General features: G+C 40.7%; 1 protein-coding gene across 4 annotated transcripts in view; it reads right to left on the bottom strand.

Moving 5' to 3' along the window:
- The window catches only part of LOC126868415 (transcription factor AP-2-epsilon), a 201251-nt gene that overhangs the window by 70043 nt on the left and 111127 nt on the right, over positions 1-20081 (bottom strand). The window contains exon 1 of one of the 4 annotated variants that reach the window (XM_050623795.1): positions 12065-15232. The exons of 2 other annotated variants lie outside the window; for them this stretch is intronic. In XM_050623795.1, coding sequence (XP_050479752.1) covers positions 12065-12343 — 279 coding nt within the window. In that variant the 5' untranslated portion in view covers positions 12344-15232. Of the gene's footprint in view, positions 1-12064; positions 15233-20081 lie in introns of those variants that run through there. One more of the 4 variants, XM_050623794.1, reaches the window with a different exon arrangement.

Consider the following 20081-nt stretch of genomic DNA (forward strand, 5'->3'; position numbering starts at 1 on the left):
TGTTATCGCTTCGCGGATTTTTCGCCTTTTGATACATTAAGCAGACTCGCGTTCACGCGGTAATCTCGTGAAACTTGATCCAGTAATTTTATGTGTATTTCTAATAAATGCCTTGCAGCTTCTACGTACAATTTCAAGTTGGTTCCAAATTTTACCAATAGGATCAAAATAATCGTATTTTGTTACAATGCGACAAAAATTTCGAAAAGTTTCGTCTAACGGGCATAATATATCTATAAGAATCCTCTACGGTAGACGTTCGCACACCTTCGTGACCTACTGTATAAGGAAGAACATTTAAACTGATCTACCAACCTAACCCAAACCAAAGCATACTTTGACAAGCCTCGCGAATTGATTCTATAGGCGGAAACTTTTGCATTGAATGCAGCACCGAGTGAAATACCTCGCGCTTCCTCCATAGCTGTCTTCTGGGACTCGCATCTCCAGCAGACCATACGATTCATATTTCATATTTCTCGCGCGAATCTATGAGTCATATTCGAACGTGTGCACATCTGGTTGTACAAGGCGGCCAACGTCGAAGTAGGACGTGAAAAGGTTAACGGTTGTATCCGCGTGTGGAAGAAGCTCGTCCATCGATACACACGAATCGCGTTGTCTGAAACAATAGCCGGCATTCAAGGCTAATCGAAATAATCGGTGGCCCAGAGATGAGCCGTCGACCAGAGCCAGAGCACAATGGCTAATAATATAAGCTGAAAGGTGAAATCTCGCGCTGTGTCGTCGTTTCTTCGACCGTAGGAACGTTTGAACTCGGTTCGTTCGTGACTTCGTCCACGATCGTTGCGGCAGTGTCATTAGAGGGAGCCATTTGAACGCGCGTCGCGATCTCCTGATCGTGCTGATAACAAGCTGGAAACGATGCTCGGAATTCCGCGATAATGTTAGGACGATCGCAACGCGTCCAGCCTGGCCAGGCCTCCGAGGCGTTCGCGCGGAACCGTTTCGACGGATACGGCCAGGCCCGCCGCCAAATGGTTCGCATTCCTGGTACGTTGCTCGCATTTTTCATCGTACATGCTCGATAGGTTCCATGGATACGACGGATACAGTTTACGAATGGATCTGCGCTTAGACGATAAACAAACGTTTGTAGGTAGTTAGGTTGATTTATCGTGGCCGTTAAGCTTGGTATTCACGTGCGACGCAAATATTTGCGATTGAAAGATCCTTCGGACTAAGGCTTTGGTTACAGTGGATGCATGTTTTGACGAACTGTCATTCCGACAAATAAAACATCCGAATACCGCATATCAAGAATGCATACACTCACGAGAATCTATACACATACATGTTTGGTTGCTTAGAAATATTGAGTTTGTCAGAATACGCATCTACTTTAATTATACGTAGATTGAAGCGATAAATTTGTTTCTTTGCCTTGTTTCGCTACCTTATCTCACGCTATACATTTGAACGAAAGTCAGCCAACCCAATTTCGTCAATTTCACAATACGAACACCGCGAACACACAACGAGCAAAATTAGAATAAGCATCACTTTGGAAAGCGATTTCGTTACCGGCAAGTCGTTACTTTTGCTTTCTTTCTCTCTCTCTCTTTCTCTTTCTCCCTTGTTGGCAGCATCAAAAGGCGCATTCCAGTAAACGACCGATTCTCTTCGCTGTTTCTTTCATACCGTTTGCATACTTATTATTCGGATGCGTTGTCGGCTGCTCGTCGACTCTTTGACGGCTCGGTTGAGAAGTAATTTGGAACCAGAAAGCTTAGTAATTACCATGTAAATCGACTTCGGATTATTAAAGCTCGTAATGTATGCGTCTTATTTCGCACTCGTTACCCGGCTGCCTACCTATCGAGCCTAAGAAGTCGGCCGTGTCCGGGCCAAAAATTCTCTTCGTCGCAATTTTCGATTTATTGGACAAGACTCGATGCTTCCTTTTTTTCATCTTTTATCTTTACGAAACTGTAACCGTATGATAATGCACAGATGTCAGATAAGGTTTCGTAAGGCGCCCGATTAAACGCGTAGCTAGCCTGCACGCCTGTTAACCTGCCTCGTCTTACATCCTCCGCGCCGTTCAGCAACGTTCTTTCCATCTGACACGTCCAATATAGGCGATGCAAATTTTTTTCGCGACGTAGGTGCGAATTTCGAGGCGCATTAGCGCGACGAAATTGGTCTCTTCCTTGGTTGCGAAACAGAGTGAGCTCCGTTTCGTGTACCTTCTGTGCTTCGTTTTAGTAATCGGACATTCTTTGGCAATCGCTTCCTGGAACCGATTCTTTCTCTGGTCCTTCATGAAAATTCATTATTTTGAGGTTAGTCGAGGTTGATGGTTAGCTTGGTCTGAAAGATCTCGTGTCAAACACGTTAAATCGTTCATTTTGGTGCATGCACGTTGTGCGATTTCCCCCTTACCATATATATATGGTAAGCACTTGGTTGTCGTTTGGAAGAGGCCATGCAATTTGATCAATGTTCGTTCGAAAATGTTAAAATTCATAATTTGCTCGGATAAATTTTTATATAGGAAGATTCAAAGTTCTTGTTTCATATTTTTTAAAACTTGCTACTTGAAACAATTCAAGGCACAATAATAAGTTACTACGTAGATTTATAAAATTTCAAACTTAACTTTCATTCGAAGAAATCACTGAACCTAAACATGTTTTCTTATTACGGTAAACTTTCAATATAGCTACGTAGTCTCACCATAGAAACACACATTTTTCCATACTTCTCTATCCAATCACAGACAAGTAGGCTTACCATTTTCCTGTATTTGTAACAACAGATTCGAACGGAAGAATTCTACGTTAATTTACATCGACTACAAGGATCAACGGTAACAGTTAATCATCCGTTATGCAGTAATTATCCCGAAGGAAATATAATACGCGTTTCCAACGCAATCCGTTCCTTTCTCAATAATCACGTCCATCCGCGGAATCAAGCCGTGAGTAACAAGCCGAATGTAACTTCAGCCTCTATGTTATGCATAAGGAGGATAATAAAAGCGGCTAGCAGTGTTGTGGAAGTTTTTCCAATCGTATGTTTCTTTGCCATCCGGGAACATGATTTTACATCGCGCATGTTATATCCGTTTTATATGGTTAACACTCAATCACTGTTGAAACGCGAATCGAGTTTTCGCGTTTTCTCAACTACAAAACATGAGCAGCGCGTTACTGTCACTTCCTGTCTCTATTCTTTCGAACTTCTTACTATGGAAAGAGCGCAGGAAAGCGCTTCAGATTTATTTATTTATTTTGTGCTCGAATCATAATTTAGTTCCACGATTACCGTCCGTGAGATAATTCTCGCCAGTTGTCGTGTTTCTTCAATTCATATCGTTTGAAACAGTTGTGCTTTCAAGTTTAAAATTAAGAGCTTAATATTCTTAATACAACGCGGTTTGCATGCATTATTATTTGCATATCAATACGGTGCAATCGAGAATAAAATGCGAACGTTAACAGGTTGCACGATAATCGTATACTGGTTACGAATGCTACGATAAAAGGATGCTCCTGGAGGCAAACTTGTCCCTGTCCGCGAAACGAGCGCGTTATCAGAGGTCGAACCACATTTAACTGTTGCACGGTGAACATTGTACGATAAACATATGTTGAAATGAACGTAAAAGACTGCAAAGATAGTGGCGGAAAATTTAGTGGTTGAGCGTGGATGGAGTTTCGATACAGCATGTCAAGTTAGTTCAAGAAATTTAGATAGCAACAAAGGAACCCAAGTTGAAAAGTAAATTGTACAAATTGGTATTTGCTTGTCCGTCCAAAAATATGGAAATACTTGTTATTTTCTTCGGATACTCTAATATTAAACGACTATATTTTTGATAATTATTTATTCCAAGGTTTCAAATTAAGGTAAAAACCAATAATGAATACGTTACAATTTTGTTTCCCATAAGCAAAGAACACGCACGTACACACGAGTATCACGCTACTCAATAAGCATTAATTCACAGACGTTACTAGAGGTAGCTACCTTCTGGTACTCGAGAGAACCCGATCCGAATCGCCAATCGCGATAGTAGCCGTGTTCAATGGCCATTCATAGTCGCGCGAATTAAAAACCCTCAACGTCGAACTAGCGAAATACGATGCTCGAACCTGTTTCTAATCCAAACGTGGAAACATCGCCCCGCATTCCCTTATCTATAGTTGTCAGCTTCCGCGCGAGGGACCAACCGCTGCCGGATAAACGGAGGTAACGGAGAATCCGTGCGAGCACCGAGGATGCTCGTAATAACAATATACAAGCGGCTGAGTAAAACGGCCATTACACGGATAAATTTACAGATCTCTCGGTTGTTTATCGAGTTCCTTCCAACCCTGCCTCGCAACTATATTTATGCCTTTACACCACCTTAGTCAGCTTTAATCCAGATCTTTATTGCAGCCTACGAAGCTTGTCGTAGGACATTTGGAGTCTACACAATGCGGAGACTTGTCAAAGAACCCGCGGAAATTCTTCGAACGAATTCGCAGAAATCACGAATTTACTGTACTTCTGCCGTGAAAGAAGAATCGCTGAAAATTTTTTCCGCGTTTGATCCAGTAAGATGTGCGAATGGAGAAGTTGTTGTTTGATTGCACGCTGCATCATTTTATAAATGGTTGACCTGATGCCAGTTTGGTGGTTGCAAATGGTTTATTTAATAGTGGATTGACTGTTCGTAGATTTGGTAATTACCGATGAATATGAAAGTAATTAAAAAGAAAATTATTAAAAAGTGTGAGTTGGTTGGAACCCAATGGTGCTATTATTAACACGATTTTCTCTATTGCCTGATAGCTGATTGCTTTCTTCGCTAAATATTAATTTATCGAAAGGTATATTTCCATTTATTTGTCACTTAACCAATGCTAATAAAGCCAGTAGAATAATATGATTTTTCGCGACAATAGGGATCGTCAACTCCCACTTCCTCTTTCTGCGGACGCATGAACAATAAAATGAAGGTTATTATACCAAAGGATAATGCAATAAAACGAAAAATTCGATGCAGCAGGTTTAAAGACCTCCCAGTTGAGTGCCACGACGAGATGTACAAAAGACCAAGTAAAGCTCGACGTTTTCCCTTCGCGACGGAAGGATTTGCGGATTGCACGGTAGTTTTCTTCGTGAAATATCTTTTTTCTTCCTTTTCTTCTTTCCTTGCAGCTGCCGCTGGACGACGGTACAAGCTGGAAATTTATTCAAAGTATTTTTCAAACCTACTCTCGACACAAATTTAATATTTTTACGAATAAGATTAAGCACGAAGTTAAGTAGCTACTATTTGGTATAATTGTTTGGAAAAAGTTTCGTAATATCGCTATACTGTCGTGATACATTGTGAAGTAAATTTAATGAATAATTCATCGATTTATCTATAATTTTAAAAATAATACGTTGAAACGTCCAGCAACATTCTTCTAATTGCAAATTAGTATAGTAAGAGGCTTGGAATAAATCAAAAGATTATCACTTAGATAATCCTAAACGTGGAAACGTGAGACTATTACAAACTACGTTTAATCGTCCATCAGAAATATTATTGCTTAAGAATTCTAGGCGATTTGAGTTTAACAACGCTAATCATCGGTAATTTCTTTCTATTCGATGCAATATTAATGTTCAAGGTAACAAAATGGTGAAAAACACAGTGTGATTATCTCAGTCGCCGTCACATGCTTTTCTTCGTTTCCATCATAATCCTATCACTTTATTTATCCCTATTCAATCGCTATATTATATCACTATATTAATTTCAGTATCATTGTATACGGATCGTTTCTTGAGAAACCACGTACGAACGTCAACGAAGTCGATTAAAATTTAACTTCTGCGCGACTCGTGTAAATTTCCGTCTTCAGTTTCAAAAGCTTCGATACTTCCAAACCACGACCGAACATGGATGATCCTCGTCGAAGTCATCGACTAGAAATCCCCAAAGAAAACGTTTATCTAATCGTTTCCCCTATCCAGTCGACAGATTTTCACGAGAAAAAAAACGCAGCGGCTTGACTCGGTAGTCAAAAGGCCACGTATAAATCACGCGGTGGCATCTTAGATAATGACAGTCATACGGCGGGCTCGTGTGCGCCGGCTACGACGGCTGATATATTGTTCGGTGGCCGGCGAAGGTAGCGGTTAAAATTCTTCGCGAATGATAATCCGGCTTCGACCGGGAGAATCGATGCGTGCACGATTTCCGGGCTATCGCGATCGGCCTGTTGCATCGTTAGGCGGTAACACGGCCTAAGTAATCATCGATCGGAGAAATTACACGCTTCCGCTTGTTTTTACTTGCGCCGGTCCGCGTTCCCGGCACACTGTTGCTGAGCCGGTGGTAACATGGTACCCCACAAAATGGGGAACATGCACTCCAGTTCTCGGCTGCTTCCCTTAATTCTGGTTATTTAGACTTGATTCCTTTTACTGTCGTCGATCGCTGTTTTGGTGCAATGAGAGGATCGAAACCGAATATTATCAAGAAAACATGAAATTATATACGGGATCTGCGCTTTTTTCTTTTCTTTCTTGAGTGTTGAGTATAAATTTGGTTGATGAATGAATTGTGGATGATGAATGGAGAATCGAACAAGCATCGATCGAGAATCAATGATTAAAGTAAACCGATTGTTTTAATAAGTGATGCTAGTGGATAAACAGTGTGGCTCATTTTCTTCGATATCTTTGTACGTCGAAATCTTGCTGGATCTTTTGGAAAGGTATTTTCGCTGGAAGTACGTGGTTAATGGTAAAGCGTACATATTGTTTTTTCATTCGATGCGAAACGTTAAAAAAATGGCTGTTATTAAAACGAAGACTGATATCAACATAGAAGCGGAATTCGACTATTCCATCAAAGAAAACACTTCCAAAGTTTTCTTCTTCAAAGTATTATACACTGCAGCTAGAGAATTAAATGATTAAAACACTGTCTAAATTATATTCGTCGAAATAGTTTTAAAAAAATCAAATTACACGGAAGACTTCCTTCGATTACATTAGTTACAGTTTGTACAAGTTTTTACGGCGAGATAGATAATATTCAAAAGGAAAAAAAGAGGAAGCAAGGAACTGTTATATTCAGTATGTTATTATTGCTTTAACTCTGTTACGTTCTTTAAGTCAGTTTCAACTTAATTATGCTTTTCTGTGGTTAAAAAATTATATATCTAATATTGAAAATCCCTAGGATTAAAATAATCTTGCTCCGTTTCGAAGAAAACAATATTCTGCTATAAGTTGTCGTATCAGAAACAATGTTCGTGATTTATCCATTTGCAGGATAACTCTATATAACGAATAGAAGATTGAGTTATTAGTAGATCCTTCATCGAGGTAGTTTACGCGTTCTTCTGTAGGAAAACACACATTGAAGTAGAAGATAAACGACCAGATGCAACGATGAAACAATGTTAAACTATTCGCACGAATCGTATGCAAATTATCCTGAGTGACCGTTTTCGTTGGCGGGCAAATTGCGAACGATTATGAAGATTACAGGTGTCGTAACCACCTTCTCACTTGCCGTTCAATTTGTCGGAAATGAAGAGATTTTTGTGTTTTATTACACAGTAATAAGAAATGCGTAGGAGACAAAACCACCTTGCAGCGATGTTCCTGTGTTCGTATAATATATTCTGCACCGTAAATCTTCACGGAACATCAAATATTATGCCGAACCTCTAATCCTTGCGATTCATTTTTCTCTTTTCCTTCTTTAAAAATTTGTTAGGATATTTGAAATTTGTTATCTCGATTTTCTTGTTACTTTTACTTTAATCCTTATACAAGAAGTTCTTTTGCGAATTGCGTAAGAAATAATCGAGTGTTCGTATAGTGTATAAAAGTATCTATTATAAATTTCATTACTAGTTATGTGTTTATGATATCATAGCTGTTCGAAGTACCAATCTTCAACTCTCTAAAACCAATCATCATCGAGTGCTAATCAAAGGTTCACGACTGCGAGTCACCTCTAACAACATCGAAACTGATCGAGAATTTAAGTTACGGCTGTTCTTCTCTGACAAGGGTACGCTTTCATAACCAGGCGTAATTAAAACTAATAACGTGCGTTTCGGCTTCCAATCAGGAAGAGCACGCTCAGAGTCAGACACGAAAACCACGCATTTTTATCGGAGGATACCCCATGCTAAGTGAAAGTCACGTTATAACCTTTAACTGTTTGTTTAATTGTATAGTAGCCATTATTTTAACATGTAGAAAGTATAGAGATCAAAGATCTGTGCAGCGATTAAAGCTTTGAAACTGTCAATTTTGGATAGAGGAAGATCGACGATTAAACATTTAAGATAATGATTAATAGATTTGGATGACGATCGATCCTTTAAAATACCTTAAAATGTTATTTTCTGAAGAAAATGGGTTATAGGTACATGTGTATTATGATCAGAGTTTGCAGATGAGTTTTATACGTTACAAGAACGAACGATAGATTCAGAGATAACATTCGCGCGAAGAATCGTGTCGAGAACGATCGTGGATGATTTTTACGGGCGCATCCCCTGGAAATACGGCTAATGGAATCCTTGATGCTACTCTATAGATCCTGGAATTGGCACGGAGGTAAACGCGTTTCATTGGGATTTTGCGTACACAAAATAGTAACATCTCAGGATTACGTAAATAAATTATCCATAACTTTATACTACAACATCGACATCGGACGATATTCGCCTATTATCCTTTCCGGTGTTTCTACGCAATGCGCTTTTCTATGCGCTCTCAATGCGCGAATAGAGTACTGAGATATCCTTTATAGGCATTTCAGAAATATTAACTCTTCGTTATGCGTTTATTATTTCCAGACATCTTTTTTATTTCATTACTTGAACCGCTTATAAAGATTGATTTACAGCGAGTTTGAAAGATTGTTAATAGCATAGATAAACAATTCTTAAATGAAATAAATTCATTCTATGATTGTTATTTGGTCTGCAGAATGTTTCATATTTGAGATATAATTTTGCTTTAAGTAGTAATACCATCTAGTATTAGCTAACTAATATGAAACCATGGCGTGTCATGTTTCAAATCTGATTATCATACACAGTACAATTATTAATTTCCTCCAATTGGATGAAATTAATCTGATGAATTTTCTCGAAAAAATTAAGGAAATTGTTCCAAAATTTCAATTTCATCCACCTTCTCTCTAGTATAAAAAGCTACTACCATCCAGTTCAATTGATCCAAGAGTCTCGTAATCAGATTAATCCATACATCAATTTCGTCTAAAACATACCTGGCTTTCATATATCTAATCTATACAACAATTTATTCACTGAATCCTACAGTACACCTGCTACAAGAGAAACCATTCACAGGAGAAAATTTTCTTACGTGGACAGGTATCGGCACGAAAAGCGGTTAATGGAACTTCTAATAGCGTCGGATCGCTGCATCGAACAGTGGCAGGACTGTAGTTATAGGATAGCGTGGTCACATCTCAGGATCCCGCGTAGATTTTTCCTGAAACCCGTTTCGTGACCTCGCACATGGGCTTGTATCTTACGACAATCCTGCCTACGCGTGAGCACGTCTCACTGGCCTCTGTCCCCGTTTTCGAGAGTGGTCAGCGGCATCGCTTCCTCGAACGATCACGATGCCCAATCAGAGAGGAGGAGCACCGTCGATCACTTATCTCGTGCGCGATCCCTATCTCGAGATAACTTTTCTGATAATTAGATCGTTTAAATGATCGAAAGATCGAGATAAGGATTTGAACAAAGAATTATCCATGATAACGATAATAAAAATGAAGAGAGTGAGAATAAATCAGTTTTGTTGTCTTCTGTAATTTTAGCTTGTTACGGTATCAAGAAATGTTTTAACGTTCATCCGAAACTTCGAAGGAATAATGATTTGAAGTATGATCTATTGAATTCTATTGCGATATCTTATGATCCTTTCAAAGAACGACGCTATGGAAGTATGTAGGTATTTCTATAAATTAAAAGTAAAATAAACATTTCCCTATGTATAAAATTAATTTTAGCAAACTAGAAGTAAAATGAAAATAAGATAAAGAAAGGGGGAAGAGAGTCGATGATGACATTCAGAAAAAATTGCGAATATTTATGATGTTCATCACCTATCGCGACCTTTTGTATTTTAGCAGTTTTTTAGTTCAAAATTCAATAAATTAGGGACTACCTAAAAAGGAACTAAAGTTCAGTATGAAGAAAGAATCAATCAAGGACGTGCGAATGGCATTCGTGGATCGTTCAGACGGGTAATGGAGGATTTTATGACGAGCGTGAAATTTAGCAAGTATGATGTCCGTTGAAAAGCAACATCAGATAAAATAACAATTTTAGAGAAGTCACGATTTACTGCTCTGCTTCGTCCAACGATTCTTGGCTGCATTTTTCGACATCCTTTCTTTCTTCGCTTGAAGATGATGGGAGATATTGTTCACCGAGACGTCGATGCAATAAACGTATGAATGTTGTTTTTAATGTCCCGTTTCTAGATATTTCCGCTACACGCCACTTGATGAATACTTTAAAGCAATGTGTGCGTCGTCTTTACGATAGCAATTATAACGTTACAGTATGACGTAATAAACGATTATGCGCGCTTCGTTATGCGCTAGAAGAAGCCTGATAACTGCTTTGAGTTACATCCCATATTGCGGTATGAGATAATTTGTACTAACAAGCTATCATTTTTAAATAACCCAATATGTTTAGAACAAGTTGTAGAAAGGCCTTCCTAGATTAGAAGAACGGCTATTATAATTTACTGCTTTTCTATCATTAGTACAAAATTACATGGATGAAATTACTCAGGCTCCAAAAATGTTTATCGCAGTTACTAGCGAAATTAAAAAAAAAAAAAAAGAAAACTTCGTAATATTAGAATTTTTTTATATTGCCAATTACCTTCAATAAACCGTACATTATATATTTCTAGTGGTCTCAAACATAACATTTTCAATGAAAAGACATCTTCTACTCAACGATCGTTTCATTGGAACAGATAGAGCCAAGGGAAAGGGATCTCGATCAAACAAAATTTCTAACTTCGAAGCACTTTTCCATGTTCCCAGTTATCCCCAATAAATCATACAAAACCACTATCTTCAAATATTTCTAAAGACGTAAAACGTAAAATTTCGATTCGAGAAACACTTCAGAAACAGGACAGTCTCCGACTCGAATGAAGGAAAGGGCGCTTTAGCTAAATAAGGAGCGGTCGTGCATCGAGCTTCCTGGACTGTAAAGATGACGCGCTAATAGCTTCGTTTTATGATAGTCCTGAATCCGGACACCTGATTTGTTGCCGTATGTCAGAGTTGAATACTCTCACGACAGTGGAGCAGGTATAACCATGCGTAGGCGGACACTTCAACCGACAGCTGGTCTTTCACTTGCCACGTGAGAATTTAGTTTCTACGCAATGTAGTTTGAGAGCCGTCCGTCGAACAGGGTTATGGAATACGTTTTAAAAGAGGATAAATGTCACTGAAACGCTGCCACATACCACCGGTCTATGTATTCTCAAGTTTCGTGATATGGCATCCGATATATTCATTTTTCGCGTCGAGTCGAAATGTCTGTGCGAACAGGGAGAAATAACGTCGCGCGATCAATGCTTCCACATGTTATTAAGTGTTATCGATGTTAGCTTCGATTCCTTTTTGTCGGAAACCATGACGTGTACATTCGCGTGGTTTTGAAAGGAAGAGCTCCGCGTCTCGGTTTTCACCTTTCATAAATAGTTTGAAGTATTCAGAATTGTATATACTTTATGATCTATGAACAATACATTTAAAAATTAATTAAAGAATTTTCGTTCAGAAAGTATTTACTATATAAACACTCTTTTTGAATTTTCATTCCCGTGTTTCTCTTTAAAATAATCCTATCCATTAGCTGTATTCAATGTCGAATCGAATAATGTGAATCAGGAAATGTGATCAATGATATTAATCAACACGGCCAATGTTCTTAAAACTCAGCTGTTTATCGCAAAATAAATAAAATCGTTTCTTAATGTGAAAAAGAGAGATGAAAAGGAAAAGACTTACATCATCCCTGTCCTCGTGGAGATCATCGTCGGCGCTCTCCTCGAGGACAAAGCCCACGTCGTTGTTGTTCCTGGTGAGTGAGGGCAATTTCCTGGGTGTGAGCTCCTCGCCGTCTGTGTCTCTCTTACGCTTGCCGTCTCTATGTTCGTTCAGCGTGGTCTCATGCTCGTCCAACATGTCGGTAACCATCAGTTCCGACTCGACGCTCGTCGGGGACACGACTTCGTCCAGCGGTGACATCGTCGACCTGTCGGCTTCACCAGCTTCCAGCACGGACATGATGAGCCACTTTTCCCGGCACAGATGCTTCCTCGGTCACGATCACCAGAATTCGCGGACAGTCGGGTCTCGTCTTTGACGGGACAATTTGCGTCGGTTGCCAAGAGGTGGCAACGAGGCACCTCCACTCATCCAGTGAGTACGGACGCACGTTCATAGAGCCTTCCTTCGGTGCCCAATTCCCTTTTCTATTCACGTGATCGTTTGTTCGACGATTCGTTTTGACGATTAAATAGATACATCTGACCAGGATGTGTTTTTTTCAATGATGATTTATAAAATTATTTTAATAGACAGCGCTGCTATTAAACATTCTTAAAAGGAAACTAATTAGATTGTCATCGATGATCGAGAGTTTCCTCCCACGGTTTCAATCTGCGACACGATTCCAGGTCTATTAATCACTTTCCATTCGAATCGATCTTCTCCTATGAACATCGCTTCGTTGACATTTTATCAGAGTTATACTCGTTGAGACTTCCTCCCATTAATCACTTTCTTCTATACGAGCTTGTTTCCTCTTCGCGCATACATCTGCGTTTATGTTTGTTAAAGCCACCAGATTTGGCGAATCCCGATAATCGAGTTCGCGTTCACCCCGCTCCAAGACAATGGGCTGATAAATCGCCTGTACCCGATAACGGTGCCGCTCACCGCTAAACAGGACCCCGGCCAGAGCACACCCAATTTTCCAAACCAGCCTGACCCTCTTTTTCCCCTGGATGATCGGCCGCTGAATCGAGCAGGAATACCTGCTGCCGAGTACTTGTATACGAAACGAGAAACCTCGCGAATTCCGATCGTGAACAGGTGTTTAAAGATTTCGACTCGATGGTCGCGGAGATGGAATTAACGATTATTTGGAATTCGTTAAAAATCCTCGTTCGAGTGTCTTTTTGTGCAGTGATACGCAGGAATTATGTTTCTTTGCAGCTTGATCGAAGCTCGGTTTGTGATTTAATTCAGATGATTATAAAGTTTACACTCTTTTGGCTTGTGTTTAAATATATTCTGAACCGAAATTTACCGGAGGTAGTAAGATTCGTCGACGAAACGATCGACTTTCAGTCAACAAGCGACTGGAACGAAATCGCTTCACGTGTACGTGGAGCACGCAACTTTAAAACCAGACGTAAAACGATCCCGCGGCGCGCGTCTCTGCGGGCATTAAAGTCTCTGACTTTCCACCGGTTTCGCTGATCGATGACGTAGAAACCTGAATTCTTGCGGGCGATCTCTTCGTGCAGTTTAATAACACGGTCGTCACCGCGTAACTATATCTTCGTTCGGTGTGATTCGCATTAAACGACGCGATCGACATCGTATCGTCGCTCGAAAATGTGAGCGAAGTCGCGTTGATCGATGTCCATGACTGCGTGATATTAGCAAAAACTATAGTATGACGCACGAAAGTGACAGAACGAATGCACTCGCAACGAGTCGACGCGATTAGATCATTCGGAAGAAGGAGGCGGTTCCGCGAGAGCCGAGCGCAAATGTCCTGAAAAGACGTAAAAACGTAGCCAGTTGCGAACAGTCACGTGGCGAGTCAAGCTCGTGACGTACGTTCCTTGCTTACTACTGTTCTAACATTCAACTTAGCCTGTTTGGCCCGATTTCACCGTGGAATCGAGTCGCGGACCGCTACCGGTAATAGGATTGCACCTATCGATACCCGCACTCTTCCTATCGGCATCACGACTTCTGATTTCGATGCTCGAAACCTCGTGCACAACAATTCGCGCATGTTCATAATTTATGTTTTAATTGATCAAAAGTGTTAGATTCTGGCTTCCTTTTCTGTAAATGTATTCGATTAAACATGACAGTTTACGTATTGATTTCTAAAATTATCACTGATAACAAGTTGATGTCGATGAAGCTGTATCTATCACCTCGTTCCATAACACGATCACCAATCATCGTTTCCATTCATTCATATTTTTAGGTAATCACCGATCAAATTTGTTGTCCTTCGATGGGTCTGTTAGCGTCTCCCATGATAGCCTGAAACTCCCTGGCTTCGCAGACACAATGTAGCAACAAGTAACACACGCGTTTTCTTTATCGATGGCCGATACGATCCACATCGGAAACAACGTGAGCCGGTTTGCAGACGTAACGCAACCGATCAATATCCACGTCGAAACATCCTCGGGCGAGAGTGCGTTGAGAGGAACGGCGAATCCCTCGGGCGTCGTGCGACGGATGTTGACGTCCCACGACGAAGATCCGCGGTCTCGATCTGAGTCACGTGGCCGCTAGTGTCACGTGGGGGCGGAGAGGGCGGTCACGGTAGCACGAAGACAGCCACACGAGACCAAGAGGGAACGGTCGAGAAGATAACCTGCGGACTCCGGATCGCCGTGTAACGTGTCGCAATTTTGGAAAAGTCGATGCGCGAAAAGTCTGGTAGAAACACGTAGAAGCGCGCGTATTCAATCGAAGGTCGACGAGGACCGATCGTGCGACACCGCGTTGCCGCGCGCGCCTCTCGAGAATGGCCTAGAGGCGAAAAGAGGAAAGGATCTCCTCGAGTGGCGCCGCCCGCGGCAGGAGGGGGCAAATCTCTCTCCTGCTCTTGTCGAGAGCAAGTGTCGGGCCCGCACGATATGCCCGCTGGACCACCACCACTACCTCCGCGTCCTCTCGGCCACCACCACCACCATAACCAGCATCCTCGGCCACCACCACCGACGCAACGCCGACCACGCTACCACGGCCGATGCCATCGGTATCACCTTCACGAGAGAACGCCGTCGCCGTCGATACCAGCTGTCCTCTCTGAGCGAACACACGGTCTCCCCTTCTCTTTCACGAGCTTCCTCAGAGCTTCTCTTCCTCGCTATGACTGTCCACCGTCGTTGTCGATGATTCCCCACCTCGACAGGCAGCGCAGCAACTTGTCTCCGTTCAACCACGACCGAGAACCGCTCGTTGCCTCTTTGTCTCGCCGACCGTTGCTACCGTCTCATGCTCTCAAGACATCGTATCAAGATAGATATGGACGATATCTATCCTATTCCCTAGCCGGAAAACCCACCGAGAACCAGCTTTGTTCTACTATTTACCAGTCCGAGTCTTTGCCTCGTGCACGCGTACTCGATGTCCTTTTCCCTCTATCTTTTTCCCGATTCACTCCCTTTCATCCTGCTTCTATCTTATTCATGCACGATTCCATTCGATCAACTTGGTCCTTCCTCGGAGGAGCACGCTAGCCCGTACGCTTTCTTCATGCTTGTTTTACTCTGTCTCTTGTATTCTCGCATGTCTTTCTCTATAATAAGCGATAATAAACGGGTGGAAGAGTTAAATAGGAGCGACACACTCGCGATTGCTTCACACATGCTTCGATATTTTCCATTAACGGATCTCGGAATGGCAAGGTCCGTCTTCCTCGCTGTCAGTTTCGCTAATTTTCGCGCCATTACTCTCGCTATCAGTCGGTTCATGTGGTATGCAGCGGACGATACCACCGCCGTTCATAGTCGTTCACGCGAGTCATAAGCTCGGTTTCACGTTGCGTGTCGACGGTTTGCGCGAACGCGTGGCGTTGCTGTGACAGTAGACGTCGACACCTCGAAGTTTATTCCTTGGTCACCGGCTTTAAATCGCCACCAACTCCTTAGCTTGTGCGATACCTCGGCGAATGCGTTCCTCTGACCGCTCGCGACCGTTCGATCGACTGGTAAATTGCGCCGGACCGGTCTCACCTTCTCTCCCCCTCGTACACCCTTGCTTTCTCTATCTTCCTCCGCGACTATCCTCGTTCTCTTGTCATTCTTCCAATTAGCATCCTATAAGTAGAGCTATGAGCGATTCGAATGTTTCTTCGTCTCTTCAGGATACGCCTGAATGCTTTTAGCGTGTGTTCGATGAATCGAAGACCGGACGTGAGTAGGGATTGCTTTACGCCGCAAAAACTGACGGTATGGTAAACGTGACGATACTCTGTCAAAGTTGTGCCAATGATCGCGATATGCCGGTTGCAAGTGAAGTCTTTTAAATGGAACTTCTGGGATTAATCGAAATGTTATGATGCTACTCGTCGTAATTGAATTCCGATGAATAGTTAAATTTAGTAGATTGGATTTTTTCTCCTTTTAGATGTATTTCTATCTTCTCTCAAAATATGACGTGATCATAAAAGACGTATCAGTTGATTGATATTAATCTCAAAGTAATTTGAAGCTCCGAGAAAAACCTGTAAATTTTGGAATTGGAACTTCTATTAACTTTGATACCGTTAGAATACACCATAAAACTCAATTAAAATCGCAATTTTCATTTTGTTCCCTCGTAACGATTAGGAAATCGTATTATTGTTGATGTCCGATATTTTTATGAATAACGTGCGCATGCTGAAATAAAGAAAAAAATGTCGGCATCCTGTGACAGGATCGCATATAGGGGAACATTCCTCCATATGTTAACCCAAATATGAGCAACGGCGAACGTGAAATAAGACGCTCATTAAGAAAGAATGTTTTGTTGGAACAGTTAGCGGCGGTATATAATTTAAACTGCAATAAACTTGCTTAGAGCATACGTTGTTCTGTTACCTCATGTTCTATGCCGCGACTTAATATTCGCGCAAAAACCAACAAATGAAACGAAGCTAACAGCTCCGATTGCGGATTTATAGTGGAATAACTGAACCGTAATCAGTCGTGAATTACGCGTCCATTGCTAACGATTACGTTATAAATACCAATTTGCCAGAAATATCTTTGTTGCATCTATTATTGCCTCCAATCATAGTATCATAATTATGAATGTTCTTTCTCGAGAAAATGATCATGCCAGAGTAAATGAAAGTACTTAATACCTTCTAAAATCGCGTCTCGTCGATTACACCGCGATATTGTTGAGTGACAATAAATATGCCGAATTATTTGATATGAAAATTTTTTAAAAGCATACCAACATTCAATTAACCACTTTTCCGTTGTCTTATTAAACTCGTAGCATTATATTTCTTATATAAAAAGATAAATTAAAACATTTCACATAATATTTTGCTAAAATATTTCTCACCTTTCGTATTAAATGTGACTTTAATCCATTCCCTTTATATTTTCATCGCGTATTCGCAAAGCAATCCTCGCTTCTGAGATACGCACCCTTATTATCGCGAGGATCGATACCAGGCTTTAACGAGTAAAATTATTCGGGTTAGATGAATAGTAACTGGCAACAACGGACCTTGGAATCGCAGTTTCCAAAGGAGGCTGGTCCCTCCGGCATGCGAAGACAGATCGGCTTTTTTTTCCTCTTCCTCCTTGCACATTTCGCGCACCTGTCCAGCCTCGACGGACACTGTTGTGATTTCGTTTCCTACAAGTTTCTTTTATTTTCTTTTTCCTTTTTCAAGTTAAATCATCTAAGTGATTTTAATTACGTATGAAACTCCACGCTAAGTGACTGTGATATAATTCCATTTCTGAGAGAAATTCGCAGCGAATCGTAGGCAAGTATTGACGAATTTATGGGATGATACGTGATAGAGATTCGTTTGTGTGTATGTACAGAGCGTAATAACATTTGAAAATCAAACAACTAGAAAATTGTTCGATACTCTTTAAATCAGCTTTTGAAAATCCCTTTATGATAAATAATAAAAAAATTGTCTCGTCCACTGATTCTATTAATTATCGACAGTGACTTTCTTAATAACAGTTATCTAATCAGACATGATACAATAAAAACTTTCGTGTAAAGAAGTTTTTATCTCAACATTGTAATTATTTTGAAATTGTTCCGATAACGGAGTTACTCGTGCAAAAGTTATCGAACGAGCACAGAGAAGCAAAAATCGGTGCGAGAAAGCCACCCACGTACGTAATTATGAGATCACTGCCGAAAACAGCGTGGATCCGTGTCCAATAGGGAAGAAAGAGGCGACCGTGTGGGGAACGAGCAAAAAGGAGAATGGTTAACGAACTCGTTCGACGCATTCCCCGTGTCAGGATACAAGGGGAGATACGTCGGCCGTGTTACAAGAACGCTGCTCGATATATCGTGACGTAAGCGGGGGAATTTCGAGGAGAACGAGCGCGACGCGTTCGAATGCTTCTATGAAAGTGGAACGCTGCGCGTTTCTCGTGATTTACAATGTGTTACCTGAATAAAAATAGACCGGGGCGTGCTCTATAAACGAGATATACGAGCGTGTAAAGTACTTGGAAATTTGAAGCAAAAAACGAAAAGGACGAAATTCGAAATTTGCAAGAGTTTTGCTTACGCGCGGTTGAATATTCTGTCGCAATTTGTTGTAATTTCAACTTTCGACGACAATTCTGTAGTCAGTTATCTGCCGTTATGATCATCATAAATCTGTTTAATTGCCGATAAAATATTTTTAATTGGAACTCGATGATATACTTGAACCGCTCAGAAGTCAAACTCATCAATTTCATATTTTATGAAGTTCTCAATTGAATGAACCAGGCACATAATTAGAATTTAATATCTTAAAAAAAACAAACGACGTATTGTCACGAATTTATTTATCGCAAAGAGACGATGTAAGGAGATCACAAATTCCAAGGTAAATTTTAGAACGTAATATTTTTAATTTCAATTTATTTCGAATTTCGTTGTAATATTTCATTTCAATCGGCCCTAATTTTAATTCTCCATATTACGAAATTTGTATCCTATTTCTCATAAAGAGAAAATGAGATGTGCAAGCTTCAACGTAATCTCATTTTACCATGCTGCATTAATCCTTTTCTTTTTCTTTTCCTCTTCTGATCTCAATATCTAAGCTTAATTACAACAACGTCAAATCAACAGGCGTACTATTAACTCCCTAGTATCCTATCACGAATCCATTCAGGAACGATAAAAAGATCCAAACAGAATAGCAATAGACGCGACAGCTTACCCTATTCGAGTTAATGTGTATTCGCGTGCCGAACGCGATCGTCGAACGGCACAGCGCGGCGCGATACATTTTTCAGATTAGAGAAGGATTACTCGATAACGGTGAATACGTCTTTCGGGTGTGAGACGCATTGACGTTCCCCGGAGAAATCTTTGAGCATATTTTCACGTCTCTTGTAAGGGTGTCTCTGCCGGATGCAGATAGCGGCGGCCGTGTCCCACAATATGTGGCCACGTATGGGATCCGCACAATGTCCCTGATGGTAAAGGCCATCCAACCTGTACGATACGACATAATACTGGCTTGGATAATATATTGCTGTACAAATGGCACGACGTCCCTGTCGCCCCGGCCTACCTGTATCCGCTTATCTCCGCTCGATTTTCTCGCCAGCGTTCCCGTCGTTTACATAGACTCCACTCGCTTGATCTACTCGCCTTACGTTTTCGGGACATGTGAAAAATCAGCTCGCTCGAAGACAATTTACATTCGTCCTGTGTTTCTTCCATCTAACTTTAATCCAGAAACCGACAAAATTTAGTAATAGTTTCACGAAAATTTAGTTATTTCTATCTATATTTGACTTTAACCAGTTAATTGTTTTTGACGAGTATACTCGTCACGAGTAATTACAATTTGTGGTTTAAATTGCAATTTAGTAATTGCAGTAAATTGCAGTGATAATATTACGAAATAAAACAGTAATTTCATTACAACCTAATTGTATATTATAACAGCTACATATACTTTACGTTTGACGAGTATACCTATCATCGCTTATTTTTTGCAACACATTTTAGGTATACAGTTTTCGAAGATGTTGCAACAGATAACTGGTTAGGAATTATG

The sequence above is a fragment of the Bombus huntii genome, chromosome 8, assembly GCF_024542735.1.
Source record: "Bombus huntii isolate Logan2020A chromosome 8, iyBomHunt1.1, whole genome shotgun sequence".
NCBI lineage: Eukaryota > Metazoa > Arthropoda > Insecta > Hymenoptera > Apidae > Bombus > Bombus huntii.